Raw genomic sequence first — 15,915 nt, 5'->3', positions numbered from 1 at the left:
AACCAGGAATCTGATCAAATGGTGTTTTTAATGAAAATATTGAAAAAAAAGAATTTTACCTTTAAAATAAAATTATATGTTTACGCATGTCTACTTACAATATAGGCCAGTGGAGATAATACAGTCAGATTTTGAAACCCTACAGAACAATCAAGAGTCAAAATCGTTTTAAAAAAAATAGAGTAGGCCTGATAGAACATGATTATGGTTTGTGAAATTATTAACTAAAAATTGTTTTAAGTAAACCCTGTTAGTTTGTCTATCGACAGTGATTGTCGATTGTCTAGTGACAGTAATTACGCTTTGTGTTACACTGATGTTTGGAGTTATGCTTGTCACTGTTATGGACTCCTGGAAGTGTGCTGCCCCTTGTAATTCACTCTCTCCCATTCACACCAGACTCTGGAACCTCATGGTTTATAGATTAAGCACTGGGCATTTGCACATACTGAAAGGAAAGATACAGGTCTTAAAGCAACATTTAAAAAAAAACCTGACTTGGACTGTGATGGTAAGCACTATTGTTTTCACAGGACCATCTATGACAGAGAAAAGACAACCAAACTGACCCAGCTTTAGGGTTAGTTTCCATTTACTTTGAAATGGTCCACACAGCACTGGTCTATTTTTGGCAAACACATAATAGATGCAGAACTATTCCATTTGAAAAGGGTGATTTACCATATGCAAGCAGTAAACCTCTAATATTACTTTTTTATTGTTTCTCAAGTATGGTATAATTGGGAGTGAATTGGTCTCATTAGGCAGATATGGTTGATACAGACTTGTAAGAATGCAATGTGAATGCATTCCAAACACTCCACATTTGACAAACTGCTTTTGATAGCATGAAATAATAATAATAATAATAATAATATACAAGCAGTTTCTCTTTGTGCACAGATGCAGAAACATAATAACACCAACCACTGCTATTTGAAATATCAAAACTTATTTAAACAAAGACAATTCAGGCTGTATTTTGTATTTATTAAAAATAACTCCACATCCCTCCTTTGGTATTCTAAATACCTCCTTGACTCCGGTGACATTTTCAAACATACCTAATATAATTTTGTGGATTTTTAAACATAAACATTATTTTAAAAACTAAGAAAGGAAACTTCCAAGATCACGCAGCAAGAAACACTGGCATGACCGCAAAGTGTTTAAGTTACACATTAAAAAGTCCCTTTACTACTTCAAAAAAGTTCCTTATCCCCAGCAGGGTCAGGGTTGCCAAAGAGCAGCACAACTTTTTTTAAAAACTCAAACTGCACATCATTCTGTTTCTCCCGGCATCATTTTGTTTTATCAGTACCACAATGTCTCCAAACTGGTGGGTTTTAAAAAAGCCAGAACAATTCATTGCTTTTAAAGAACTTAACACAATTTTTGTTAGTGTACAAATTCTTCTTGTTTTTTCCCTCAAGGGATAGTTCTCGTTGTATTGAAAAACAAATCCCTTTTTCCCTGAAATAATGCGACGCCACCCCCATCGGTCCCCTCTTGTTTTTACGTCACACGAGAGAGTCTGAGTTTGGCCCCCTGCATTCCTCAGCAGTGTATCTCATAAGCGATCTGCGTGTCAAACAGAAGGCTCTGGTTGAGGAACAGGCCCTCTCCGTCCGGCCCCTCCCTCCCATCCCCAGCCCCAGCCTCCACAGTCTGAGTGGCTTGGTCCTGCAGGGGTTCAGAGGGGGACAGCGCCCCCTGCTGCGGGTAGCTGGCCGGGAAAACGGGCTTGCTGCGGTTGAGAACGTACATCTCGTGCCCGCGCTCATCCCGGTACTCCTCCAGCTGGGCGAAAGTGGTGGGGCCATCGGAGTAGTCGTTGACATAGAGGATGCTCTCCTCCTTGTGGCCCTTCTTGCGCTGCTGGTGGCGGCTGTAGATCATGGCGATGAGCAGCAGGGCGGTGAGGGCCAGCAGCGAGATGCCGACAGCGATTGTGGTTTGGGTGGCCATGCTGAGCGCATTGAAGTCCATGCTCTCTAACTCGTAGAGGGGCTCCTGGCTGATGTCCATGGCTGGGAAGGCGTGCGAGCGCTGCGAGGTGGACGATAGGTTGACCGAGAGGTAAAATGTGACTCGGGCCACGCCACCCGGATTCCAAGCCTCGCACTCGTAGCGGCCGGTGTGCGCCACTGTGACGTTGCTGAGGAACAGCATCCCGCTGCCTGTGTCTGGATCAAAACGTTCCCCACGGGCACTTTTCCAAGGCCTTGCTGTTACCCCCCCAGGATCCTTTTCCACCATTCCTTTAGGCGAGGACTCCGACTTGGCCTGGGACACTTTCCGCCAAGTTACCTGTGGCTGAGGGTAGCCTGAGGCCTGGCAGGACACGCGTAGGTTCTCCCCCAGCCGCACGGTGAGGTGGCTGGGCTCCAGCTGCACCACGGGTGGTATGCACACCAGGCTGTTGCCGGGCACTTCTACCAGGCTCAGGTGGGACAAGCGGGGGGGCTCTGCGCAGACAAGCCGCCGCTCTGACGAGCTCAGCAGCCTCTGGCCCTCTTCATTGATCCAGCTGCGCAGCCAGTGCAGGGCGCAGTCACAGCGCCAGGGGTTTTCTGAACACAGAAACACAGAGAAGGAAAGAGCCAGGGGCAGGGAAGGGAGGGAAAAGGACACAGAAGGTAGATTGGGGAGAGGGACAAAGAAAGAGGAAGCAGAACACAGACAAAACGGAAGAGAAAGCTGTCAGCTGCTTTGCATTAAATCAACACGTGCACATTCAAGGACAATGGAATCTAATGAGACAAGCATGAGCCCAGAATATGAGAATATCACTAATACAATGAGGTATATCTTTATTTTCTGGAACTTTCAAACAGAAATCTAGCATCAATTAAAAATATTATAGAGAATTCTGTACTATTATGTAGTTCAGGTGGGTAGCTGCGTCAGCATGCGTAGGCTGCAAAGGAACAAGTAATAGGTTTATTCCATGCTGAAAAGAGAAGGAAGAAAACACAACGTTTCGGCCGTGGAGCCTTCTTCAGGTGTGAGAGAGACAAGGCAGTAGGCAAAGGTAATGTAGTGGGAGAACAAAGGCTGGGAGGGAGGAGGGGTGAGAGGCGGGAGCAGGGGACAGAAAGAGAGGCCAATCAAGAGGTGTGAAGTCAGAATGGGTATCGAGAGGTGTTGAAATGAAACTTCCAATGAATGGAGAAAATTTAGTAGAATAGTAGTCTGTCGTTAAGAGAAGGGGGAAGGTGTGATCCTAGCTGCAGGATAAATTTGGTTTCGGTAGTCTTTCTGATGTATGAGTTCGGGAAACCATCTTTGAGAACACAGACGGAGAGATTAGAGTGGTCGTGGCCATCAGAGGTGAAATGAGAAACAATGAGCTTGGAGAGATCTTTAATCTTCACAGCCCTGACGTGTTCTCTGAAGCGGTCTCCAAGTCTCCTTCCTGTTTCTCCAATGTAGAGAGAAACTGGGCATTTACTGCAAGTGATACAGTAAATAAGGTTGCTGGAGGTACAAGATGCCATCTGGGTGATCTGGAATTGTCCTGAGGGGCCTTGAATGAGTGTGGTATTGGATGTGTACTTGCAGGTGATACAGCGAGCTCTGTTGCAAGGGAAAGTACCTGGTGTGGATGGTTGCTGAGGGCGGTCAAGGAAGCTGTGAACAAGAAGGTTGTGCAGATTAGGTGATCGGCGATATGAGATGATGGGGCGGTCAGAAAAGAGGGCCCCAATGGAGGGATCATTCTGTAGGATGGAAAAGTTACCGTTAATGTTCCTGGGGACAGAAAGTGTGTTAGGGTGGTAGGAAGCACCAAAAGAATGCGGTTGTTACGGCGGGAGTTCCTGATTGGGTTGATGGTCGGGGGGTTGTTTTTGGCTTGGGCAAGGGCCCTGTCAATAACACTGCTGGGGTATCCTCTGTTGATGAAAAAGGAGTTCATTTTGAGGGCTTGGTTCTCGAAGTCAATGTCATCGCTGCATAGTCGTCGTAGCCGAAGGAACTGTGAAAAAGGGAGAGTTTTTAGTGTGTTTGGGGTGAAATGAGCTATACAAGAGATAGCTGTGTTAATCCGTGGGTTTGTAATAAACCAAAGTGGAGAGTCGGGGGTAGTTGATGGAGAAGTTGATGTCTAGAAACGGAAGAGTAGTGGAAGATATGTTAACCGTATATTTGAGGGACGGGTGGAAGTTGGTGAAATGGTGCAGGAAGCACTCAAGCTGATCGTTGGAGCATGTGGCGGCACCGACGCAGTCATCAATATATCGCTTGTAGAGGTCAGGGAAGCGAAGAAGCGTTCTTCTACCCAGCCAACAAAGATATTGGCATAGCTGGGTCCCATTCTGGTGCCCATGGCAACTCCACTCACCTGTTGGTAAAAAAGATTATTGAAGGAGAATGCGTTCAGTGTGAGAACCAATTCTGCAAGGCGTACCAGGGTGTGGGTGGGTGGATCAAGCACTGTGCGTTTGTCCAGTGTGTGCTTGAGGGCTGTAAGGCCGTCATTATGGGGAATGACGGTGTAAAGAGATGTGATGTCAATGGTAAAAATGTAGCATTCGGTGCCTGAAATTGGAAATCATTAAAAAGTTGGAGCGCGTGGTTGGTGTCTTTGATGTATGACGGAAGACCTTCAACCAGCGGTCTCATGAGGCTGTTGAGAAAGGCTGAGATGTAAGTAGTGGGACAGTTACATGCTGATACGATGGGGCGTCCAGGGGTGTCCGGTTTGTGGATTTTGGGGAGGAGGTAAAATTGATTATTATTTAGTTGAGTATGCATCATGCAGAGATGGATACAAATGGGGAATAGATGATAAGTATTAAACAGGACTTGGAAATTCTAACTCTATTGAAATATTTTATTTTTTAAATGGCTCTCTAAAAATTTGGATGGGTTCTAATTTAGACCCAAACCTACTGCTGATATTTTCATTCAATAGTTTTCAACCCTCCATTTTGTCCTCATATTTTCTTTGTAATTCCTCATTTGTTTTGCAGTGGCTATTGTCCAAAGCAACATACATATGTATTTTAACTGGAGTAGTTTTGAGTGTACCTTGCTGACGTGTACAACAACTGTGTCTTTCCCAGGATTTGAGCTCACAACCATCCAGTTAAAGCACAGAACCTTAACCACTGCTCCACACTGCTGCATTGGGAAACTGTGATAGGATTTCTCTCACTTTTGAACTTTGGCATATCCAGTAACGGTTAAAAAAATGCCTGACTATATTTTGAAAAAAAATAAATTCCAGTCAGTTCCTTACTTGATTATTCAGCTTGATTAATATCTTAATCGGGACAGTCCTTTTCATACAATTTTATGTGGTCTCCCACAGAGACAGAGAAAACCTGTGAAATTCTGGCATTTGACCCCACCTGTGACACGCAGCACCTGCAGACTGACCAGAGGCCGCAAGGACCCCTGGCTCATGGTGCGCAGGTTGTTCCGGCTGAGGTCCAGCAGGGCCAGTGAGGACAGCCCTATCAGTGCTTGTTCCCCCAGCAGCTCCACGCTGTTCTCCTGCAGGTGCAGCTCCTGTAATCTCTGCTCAAGAGAGAAAGAGGAGGAATTATAGAAAAAATAATTATTATTAATAATTATAGAAAAAAATACAAATTTCAAATTGAGCACAAAATTGTGAACTTTGTGAAAGTACTGTAAATCACCATGTTGACGCAACTCACATTTGAGTTCCCTCGAATAGCCATGTGATGCGGCCCTTCCTGCTCACTAGTTTCCATAATGACTCATGTAGTGTGATGAATACAAGCGTATAAATACAGGTTGTGCAGCACACATTTCACCGCAGAAATGTTCCCATGTGATCTGCATACAGAGTTAACAAGTAGTCTTTTTTGGAAAAAAAGTCTCAAAATTGAAAGTAATATTTCTATTGGATTAAAAGAGATGGATTCACAGGCCTGCTTGCTTACAATGCCATAGGGCCTCACATGGCACCAGATGTATTGTTGCCTCGTTCTGAATGGCAGAACATGGCGCTGTGCATACCTGGAAATCTTGTCTATTTTGTGATGTAAATTGGAGGTTTTACAAGTTACCATGCACATTTTACATTATTGTGGTTTGAAATGCACTCATCAATGTTAATTTTTTCTACCCCAAAATATGAAAATAGCGTTGCAGTTCTACTTTAAGAAAAAGATGTGCATGCGATGTCCCTAAGTATTGTGCAGCTGGAAGGGCAGGATGCGTCATCATGTAGAGGGGGAAGGGCTGCAGCCTGCTGACCTGCAGGCCTCGAAAAGTGAAGTCCTGTAGCCGTGTGATCTGGTTGCCAGCCAGGTAGAGGATACGCAAATGCTCCAGGCCCTGGAATACGTCGGCAGTGATCAGGTGAATGCGATTGCCATTGAGGGCCAGCTCCAGCAGCTGGCCCTGACTGTGGAAGGCACCAGGCTCCAGGGCCGAGATGCTGTTGTTCTGCAGGTAGAGGTAGTGTAGCTGCCCCAGCCGAAACAGATCCTGCTGCCGAATCTGGCCGATGGCGTTGTCTTGGAGGAAAATGGTCTGCACGGACAATATGGACGCAATTGAATTCAACACACGAAGGAGAAAATACACAGGTAACTGATGAACTGAGATAATTACTGCAGCAGGCAAACACTATGCAATTTAGTCGAGAATACTGTAGGTTTCTTGTTCAGAAACATAGTTTGAACAGGAATACCATTGCCGGAAAACAATTGAGAATTATTGCAGCATTCCCGGTTTTTCCCATTGGGCATTTGGCAAAGAGATACCCTTGGTCTAGGCTGATTCTCTGGAATCATGCATTGTGATCGAATGTGGGAGATCAACTGGTATAGGTACTGGATGTGTCCTTTGTAGTCCCGGTGTGCCGCCCAGCCAGAGTGGAGGGAGCAGGGAGCTGGGAGCAGGAATGAGTGTTTATGTGGGAAAATATTGAGGACATGGAGCAGCGCAGCGCACCCGCAGGTTAAGTACTCTATCCTGTTTAGGCGTAGCCTGAGTGTAAACAGTTGAGAGCATTAAAATCAGGTTCTTTTCACTAGTGTCCCTGAGGTTTTTGGTAACCTCACGCAACAATAATTATCCATCCACTCACAACCCGTTCATAATAACCAGAAATGACTGTGAAATAAACCCAAGAGGCCTGACATCAATCTTACCTGTGTGGTAGGAGGGACATCTGAGGGAATCTCTCGCAGGCCAATGGAGCCACACTCGACCGTCAGACTGTAACACCGACACCCTGCTGGGCACCCCAGCGTCCTGACAACGTGCATGACCAGAACAACAAGGTTCGGCAGCAGGATGTCCATCGTGGACAGAGTGTTACGTTGAGGAGTGCCGAAGTTGAACAGGCAGGTCAGACTGAAACACAGGAAGAGGCATTTTCTATCTTCTGTTTTAATTTGAACACATAAAAGAATGAAACTCTTGAGTGGAGTGTCCAGAAAAGCGCTATATAAGTGTAAGCAATTATTATTATTATTGTTGTGCCAGAAAAAAGGCCTTCAGCTGAGTTTGTGTGTTGAAAGCCATCTTTACTTCATATGCATATGGAAGTCTTGTGTTGTGTGGTACAAGACTTAAAAACCAACGTTTACAGTGCTCTTTTATATAGTGAACTAACAATACAAGATACTCTCCCACATGACTTTCTGTTTGCCTTATGCATATATATGGTCATTCTAAAAAGCTGACCATTACATACAGTATATATTCTTTACTGCCGGCTTGCGTGAGAAGCGTACACTGGGCAAACGTTCCGAGGTCAAATTCTTCCACGATGGGGGTACCTTTAAAGCACAGACGATAGCACCGAAAATTTTTGGTGCGCCCTCTCTTTAAAGCCCTGGCCAAATACGAAGACAGTACGTACAGTTATAATTCAAACTGAATTAAAAACTACACATCCCAGTTACCATGGTGGATCCTTGCGTTTAACCAACGAAACAGGGTGAAAAATCAGTCACATGACTTTGGGGCTGAGTTTTGAAAGCTTAACCTATCAGCAACAAAGCAAAATCTACACGATAGGCTACCTCAAACTGTCAGTTACACAACTGTGTATGTCGCTTAAGCCACTCCTATTAGGCACTTTAGTTATGGAGGCGGAGGGTGCCTGACTTGTCGCCATCTTTAACCATTTCCATGTCCGAATCGCAGTAGGTAGAGACACGTACGAAAAAACGTTCATCCCAGCTACAATACATATATATTTTTGTAGTAAGAGGGAGCAAAACATTAGTATTTACTGTTAGTAATTAGTGTACGATTTATAGTTGAAATCTGAGCCTAAATATAAAGTTAAAATCTCGACAAAGCAATGTAGGAAATGTGCACACAGAAATACACAGAGAAAATAAATCCTTTCTGACATCTCAAATTAGTTTCGATCAAGGTCTCCAAAACGAACAATGAAAAGAGCATTTTCAGAGAGCAATTACACTGTGTTTATGTAGAATAAGTGATTAGATGTATGATCGAATCTAATTTCTTATTCGTTTAAAACAGTGAAATGTCAGCTGCAAAAGATCGCACTAGAGACAGCACTATCTCTGCCTGTCATAGACGTTCAGGAAAGGGTGAATGAAGTCATGTCAAGTACAATAATTTGGTGATCAATAATAACTGTTGTAGGACAAGACACAAAAGATAGTGAAAACTTAAGCTTTTTAAGGCTAAAACTTTTTATTCTACTAATTCATAGTTTAATAAGTACTAATTCTGTCTACAAATTAAGGCAAATGAAAATTTAGGACATTAAAGTGCTAGAGGTGTAAAAAATACAAAAATGCACATGAGCAAAAAGTTTTAGAAATGGAGCAGGTGTTACTGTACATTGAAATAAGCAAACAGAAAAAAGCCATGACTATACATAGTACAGAAGAGGGATGCAGGAACACTTGCTTAGATATACAAAAATATCACAGAAAGGTGTATGTTACAAAAGAACATGCAAACATGAAACAGAGTGAGGAATCAAAAATTAGCATGCATAAAAAACAGCAAATCTGTCAGAGAGCCTTAAATAAATAAATAGAAAACATGGTTTCATGGAGGGCTTCTCAGATAGTTGGGCATTCAGGTAGATTGCCAGGCGAAAGGATTTGTAAATATATTTTGTTAAAGCAAGTCAGTTTTTCGCAACACATAAAAAACATTTTTAGCCTTTGTCACTAATGAAACCACTAAATAAAGACATAAATGTAGAAATCTAAGGATTTTTTTATTCAGTGTTGGTAGCAGGATGAACTGTCAGGTTGAGCTAAGGGTAGATTTTGTCGCAGAGTTGCTGCAAGATGTTAACAGTGAAAACAGGTATTTAGAAATGAGTCATTTCAAGAAGAACATTTTCAGAATAATTATAAATCTAACAGGATAGAGAAAGCACAGAAAATAGGCAGTTAGATTGATCAGATTAGTATGAAAAGCCATTTAGCAAAGAGAGTGTGAGAAGAGTGACAAACTAGTATACTTTAGATATTTTTTTCTGAACCACAGAAAATCTGATCATGTTTCTCTATAACAATAATAAAAAACTTTATTTTATATATCACCTTTAAAAGTGACATCTCAAAGCAATACAGTAGATGTAAAAACAGTTATAAAGACCACAGAGTACAAAGTAAATACATATAAGAAAGACAAGCAGTTAGAAGTGCTACTAAAATTAAAAAATGAAGCAGATACAGACACTAAGTCTTCTGAAAAGAAAGGTTTTGAGGTTAGATTTAAATGCACTCAGGGTACGTGACTGATATCACTGGGGATACAAATCCAGAGCTCTGGGGTGCAGCTAAAGAAGGTCCTGTCACCCATGTGAATGTAGATGTTCTTGAGGACAGCTAGAAGACCAGAGTCAGACGGACAAAGGTGGGGAGTAGACAGATAATAAGCCAGATAGGTACTGAATGAGGATGAGGATTTTGAAGTTGACTCGAAACCTGATAGGAAGCCAGTGCAAGGACTTGAAGACGGGCGTAATGCATCCCGATCACGAAGCTGGCTATAAAATTCTGAACATATTGAAGATTGCTCAGTGTGAATTTAATTTCCACAGTGAACAGGATGTGCATTTATTAATTCTAGAAAAAAAAGCCTTTCTTGATTTCTCTAGTTCCTAGTTTCTCTAGTTCCCTTTAAAAGAAACTATTATTCCACAATGCTGAGTATTACATGGCCAGTATTTACATATGATATTTGTGATTTAAAGAAATTAATGCAAGCAGCTTTTGGGGATTTAAGTGTTGGCTGAGTTATTGTAGGATATAAGACTATAGATGTTGGTAAGAAAAAGATAATTTGGGGAAAGTTGAGGAATACACTTATAACAAGAACACTTCCTAATGGGGTTAGGCGTACTTTTGACGAAGATGATGAAGTTAACAAACTGTATGTTTACATACAGTAGATACTGAAATGAGGATTGTATTTTAGATTTTATGTAGTTGCTAGCATTGAACTGTGTGTTGGATGCACATGAATTGAAGGAATGGGCAAACATAGCTGATGCTGATCCACAGAGCTAGCATCTTAAGATGTTTGTATTTAGAGGCAATTTGTTTAAATAACTAACTAGATATGGATACTGATGTGCAAGAGAGGTGGAAAGGCTGTTTCCTGTTTCCAGTACAGAGGATTTGGAGCCTATTCCAGTAAGCAACGGACGCAAGGCAGAATACACCCTGGACATAGCGCCAGTCCATCACAGGACAGGCGACACAAACACACACACACCAGGGCCTGTTTTCCCATAAGCCAATTAACCTACCCATATGTTTTGGAGTGCGAGAGGGAATCCTATCACACATTTGGAGAAAAACCACGGAACTCAGAGAAAACTCCACACACACACAGGACGGCAGGTATTGAAACTAGGGCCCCAGTGCTGCAAGATAGCAATGCTAACCACTTTGCCACCATTAGAAATGGATGGATATCTTAGTTATCTTTCTAGTTCAGAGGTTTGCATTCATAATTTTATTTTGAAAGCCACTGAGACATCTGGTACTACTGCTGTATTTATGAAAAAGAAACAAAATAAAAAACATATTAACAACTGTGCCATCCTATTCCTTAGTTAATACATTTTATTTTTATAAACAGTTAACATTGTTAGCAAAATATTTTGAATATATTTTAACCCATTTTTTCTTTAATTTTGTATTTAACTTATTTTATGATGGTCAGATTTAATGTATATTTGAACATTAAAAATATATTTTTACAAGATGCGATCAAAAATTAGTCAAAGTGGTGAGAAAGCTGTGCTTAATGATAATTAAGGGACTCAGAAGTCAAAGAAAATGATTTACATTTACGTTGTTTAATTTTAAACACTAAGTTATGAATGCAGACACAACTAGTACCATTCGCACTCCACGCTATAGAACGGCCATTGTTTAAGACTGAGCTCCGCACCTCCTCCCTCTCTCGGTGCCGCCTCCCCCTCTGACGGAGCGCAGTGGGCGGTATGCTATTTTCAGAGCCACTGATTGGGAAAAAAAGACCTGCTGATCAGTTTCACACAACAGGAAGAGAAAAGAATGGGATTTTTTCTATTCGAAACCTGTATTGTCTTTATGAAATTTGTGTATTTTAAACGTTTAATTAAGAAGTAAAAACCTTACAGCGTACACAAAGATTCTGATCTGATCACGAGGAAGAAAAATCACCCATTTTTTGCGCATAAAAAGTGGTTATTAACTATCGAAACCTGTTTTTATAGGTTTTAAAGTCATGCAATGTGTAAGTTAAGCAGGAACACATCATTATATCTCATTTTTGATTTCTTTTTAAAAAATGTTTTTATCGTTTGCCTAGCCTACAAGCAGCCCCTTCTGCTGTTACTTCGGTCATTTCCCTGCGAACTATAATATAATAGTTTAACAGTATCCAAGTCCCTTTGGATAAGTCTGGTGTGTCTGGTAGCCTCATGGGATGTCCAGTGATCACCTCAAATGACCAGTCTTTTTTTTTTGGCACCGCCCCACACCATTTTCCCCCAAACTTGTGTTTCTTCTTTCTGAACCTCCTTAATTTCACTCTGCTGAAAGGCCAGTGATCTCAAATATAGCTCTGGTTCCTGATCTGGCCACTCGTATTTCATGGCAGCTTGCCTGGCTGCCATGTCTGCTAAAGCATTTCCCTTGGCCACCGAGGAGTCTTCCTTGTTATGACCTTTACATTTTACTACAGCTACTTGTTTTGGAAGAGACAGTTTTCCAATAACTCTGACACTAGCTTAGTGTTTTTGAATGGAGTCCTGATAGCTGTGAGGAAGTCCCTGTTTTTCCATAATTTCCCAAAGTCATACCATAAGCCATATAAATAGTTACAATTTGATCATTAGCATGGTGCAGTGGTGCAGCTTATGGGAAAACTGGATCTGGTGTGTGTGTGTGTCTCCCTCACAATGCTTAATTGGAAAAAGTGGTTAGAAAATGCATGGATGTTTTTTTTTTCTGTTTGAGAATAATTAATTAATAGATAAGTGACCCAGTGATCTCATACAGTCCTATGTTTGAAGCAAGCCAGGGTATCAGCTTCATCAACACAGTTGGCTGGCCTGTTCCGATCTCCCATAAGTATATCTCAGTCCTCTGTTCTCATTTCTTGAAGAAGGGTGTGGAGTTGTTGTGGTCAACCTCTAACCATGGATAAGGTCTGGAAGACATACATTTTTAAACATGTTGACTGCATCTGCCCGTCTAACTGAAACAAAAGAAGCGCTCTTATTTTAACCCTAGCACAGAGCAGATCAGCAGCTCTGCAGCTTTGAACAAGCATGCAGTTGATCACTTTCCTGTCTCCTCAGTCTTAGAATATTTACACTGTCAGTATTGTTTGAATCACTTAACAGCCACGTGGAAGATTTATTTAATTTATCTGGACATTATAATTAGCAAATTATGCAACTGTTTAAATGTAAACTTTTTTAAAACCTCTAGTCTCAATTACAGGGAAAGAAATCCCACAACATATGCATCTCTTGTCTCCATCAGTTTGTGATGCTCACATGATGCTCATTTAATCGATGGCCAAAGACAGAAATACCATTTTCTAATTCATTTTAAATAAACAAATAATCACAGATACATGCTGTATTGTGAGGCATTTATAATACCCAGTCCAGAGTATGGGGCAAATTAGACATTTTTTAATTAGTATATACTGTAGAAACATATACAGTACATACAAATGATAAGTAATGTAATCATATTCCAGTAGTTTTTAATCATCCAAACTGAACAGCAACTTTATGTGATGTCTTGTTTGGTGCAGCAAAGTTTTATGTACAGGGCTGTATAACTTCAAAAACGGTGGAGACTTACAAGCAACATTCCTGGCTTCTTCCAAAATAATAAAAAATAAATGCAGAGCACAGGGGACTAGCTTTTAGAGAGGCAGGACATTATGGTCTGGCATTTTAATTACCCAGATGGTGTCAGGCAATTACACATTTACTGTTGTTGCCTTTAGTGTGATACAAACTTAAAATTTTGTCATCTTTTACAGTCACTATTGACAGCATAGGAAATGACAGTGTTAAATCATGTTTTTCTCTACTTGACATGTAACACAAAACCTACAATTCTGAATAAAATAGAGGTACATCTGCTTCTCAGCCTTTCTCTAAATGGGTCTCCTGGCTTAAAATTTGTGTGGTGGTTATCAGTCATAACACAAAGTGACTCACTCTCCGGCCAGTTTTGATTTGTGTACTTAGAAAGATGTCAAGTTATTTTATATGGTAATCTTGCTCACATACTTTTCACTGATTGTAGATCTATAAATCTACTGTCATTGCCTGACCTTGTATTGCATTCTGTGTTTATGGCCCTGTAGCTTTGTGTAATTGATTTCTTGATTGTTTTTCAGACCAGCTTATATTTCTTCTGAAGTGCCACATTTTCTCTTTTATTGCGATATGAATAAAACAAACATGTTGAGATTGTACTTAGCATAAGGCATGTTCTAAAACAATTTAATTTGATAGAACTGAAAATATTGTAACAGTCCAGTAACCCTCATATTCATTTTATAATAGCTGTTTGAATAAAATTGTATACATAATCTTTAAGTACCTATAGATTTATAGTATTTATATAAAGATCCATTATAAAGAGATTCAAATAATTACAGAAAATTACTGTACATCCCATTTAATTCTTTATTCATTAATTCCAGGTGGTGTTAAAGGTAAAACTCCAATAAGACGCACACATTACTATTTTTTAAAATTGACTTCTCCGTTTTTTATATATACTCTTTATTGTAAAATTAAATCAACAAAGCAGGAAAAACACAGTTTTGAGATGGTTTGAGCTTCTGTCTCCCAGCACTTGGGATCAGGGTTCAGTTCCGGGACTGGGCACTCTGAGTATGGAACCTCCATGTTCTCTCTGTTCATATGGGTTTCTCCAACAGTCCGAAAACATGCTGTCTAGGGTATTTCTAATTTATCCTCTGGTTTTACATACATACTCTGTGATGGATTTGTATATCCTGTTTTGTACTCACTGTTGGCTGGGATATGCTTTTGCTCACCGAAATCTTGTTATTGATCAAGTAGGTATTGAAAATGGCTGCACGAGGAGACACACTGCTGGACAGAGGCTGATTCATCTGTTAATTTAAGTTCATAATTCTCTTTTGCAAAACCCAGAGTGATACTGGTCAGTTTTTTGCAGTATTTATTAGCTCTGGCACTGAAGATGAAACAGCTGTATGTGGCTTCTACCTTAAACTTTAGACACCCAAAAGCGGAATCATAACTCTGTTTAGACAGTTCTTCCTAGTATTGTAAAACTGCCAGAATTAATTAATATTCACATTCACATAATTTAGAGAACCCGCTTGCTCGGGATATGAGAATAAAATCTGTGATTGGTGTTTAAAATTTTCCTACTTCATAGTAGAGCCCTGTCATATTCCATGTTTAAATGTATGTTCTGTCCTTGTCCTTGTCTTGACATTTCTGTTAACACAAAAGTTTGGCCAGGGCTGGATTTGGATTGCAGATTGTATTTTACAGCAGAGTATATATTGAATTTATTCTGCTCTCGGGATGACTGTCTAGAATAAACTTACTTCAGAACTTAACTGTGCTGTGGGACAACAGAAATCATTCTCCAGTAATACGGCCTGCAGGGTTCAGCTGAATGAGGCATGGCTTGCACCAATTTCTCTCTTGACAATACACTGGTGTGGGAGCACACACACATTTTGTTCTCAACTGCAGGAGGACCGATGTCCTGAAACACCCACCTCAAAACCACATTACAGGTAGTCGCCGATTATTCAATTAAATTAAATTCAATTTATTTTTATATAGCGCCTTTCACAACACGGTTGCCCCAATGCGCTTAACAATGCAAGTAACCATACATTTTGTGAATACAGAACAAAAGGCCAAGAAGACAACGGAGGAGAGGAACCAAAAACTCCTTAGTAAGGAGAAAAAAAACCTCTAGGGGTCCAAGGTCAACTGGCTGCCCAACCCCTTTGGGCATGCTAACATTATATAAATTAAAAAAGGTAAATAAATGAATGAGGGTATTAATCCATCCATCATGTCTTCTGTATGTCAGTACTCCATGCAGATCTCGGTAGACTTGCAAAATCCTCCTAAACGATAGCTATATCCACAATGTCCCTCTTGGATCCATGGCAGTGATGCAGCATCCAACTCAGATGGTGCCCAGCCCAGGCACCATCCGGACATGTGGGGAGGAGAATAGGATAGTTTGGTCAGAACAGATGTATCTACCTGGTAGGCCAACATAGAGACACACAATGGCATGTACAGCAGCACCAGCAGCCATAGCTGCAGCAGGCTATAATGTAAGGCGTGAGTAGGCTAGGCTGAAGTAATAGGTCTTCTGTCTGGATTTGAATTCTGAGATTGACTCGGCATCCTGAATATGGGGTGGGAGACTG

At 41.0% G+C, this 15,915-nt stretch overlaps 1 protein-coding gene across 1 annotated transcript in view; it reads right to left on the bottom strand.

Moving 5' to 3' along the window:
• Nucleotides 1–694: 694 nt before the first annotated feature.
• lrrc24 (leucine rich repeat containing 24) overlaps nucleotides 695–15,915 on the bottom strand; it is a 32,128-nt gene continuing 16,907 nt past the window's right edge. The window contains exons 2-5 of the mRNA XM_088919130.1: nucleotides 7,134–7,338; nucleotides 6,232–6,510; nucleotides 5,358–5,526; nucleotides 695–2,573 (exon numbers count right to left, since the gene is read on the bottom strand). Coding sequence (XP_088775256.1) covers nucleotides 1,558–2,573; nucleotides 5,358–5,526; nucleotides 6,232–6,510; nucleotides 7,134–7,286 — 1,617 coding nt within the window. The 5' untranslated portion in view covers nucleotides 7,287–7,338 and the 3' untranslated portion in view covers nucleotides 695–1,557. The remainder of the gene's footprint in view (nucleotides 2,574–5,357; nucleotides 5,527–6,231; nucleotides 6,511–7,133; nucleotides 7,339–15,915) is intronic.

Source organism: Atractosteus spatula, chromosome 6, assembly GCF_055471065.1.
Source record: "Atractosteus spatula isolate fAtrSpa1 chromosome 6, fAtrSpa1.hap1, whole genome shotgun sequence".
Lineage (NCBI taxonomy): Eukaryota > Metazoa > Chordata > Actinopteri > Semionotiformes > Lepisosteidae > Atractosteus > Atractosteus spatula.
This window is presented reverse-complemented; position numbering and strand designations above follow the sequence as displayed.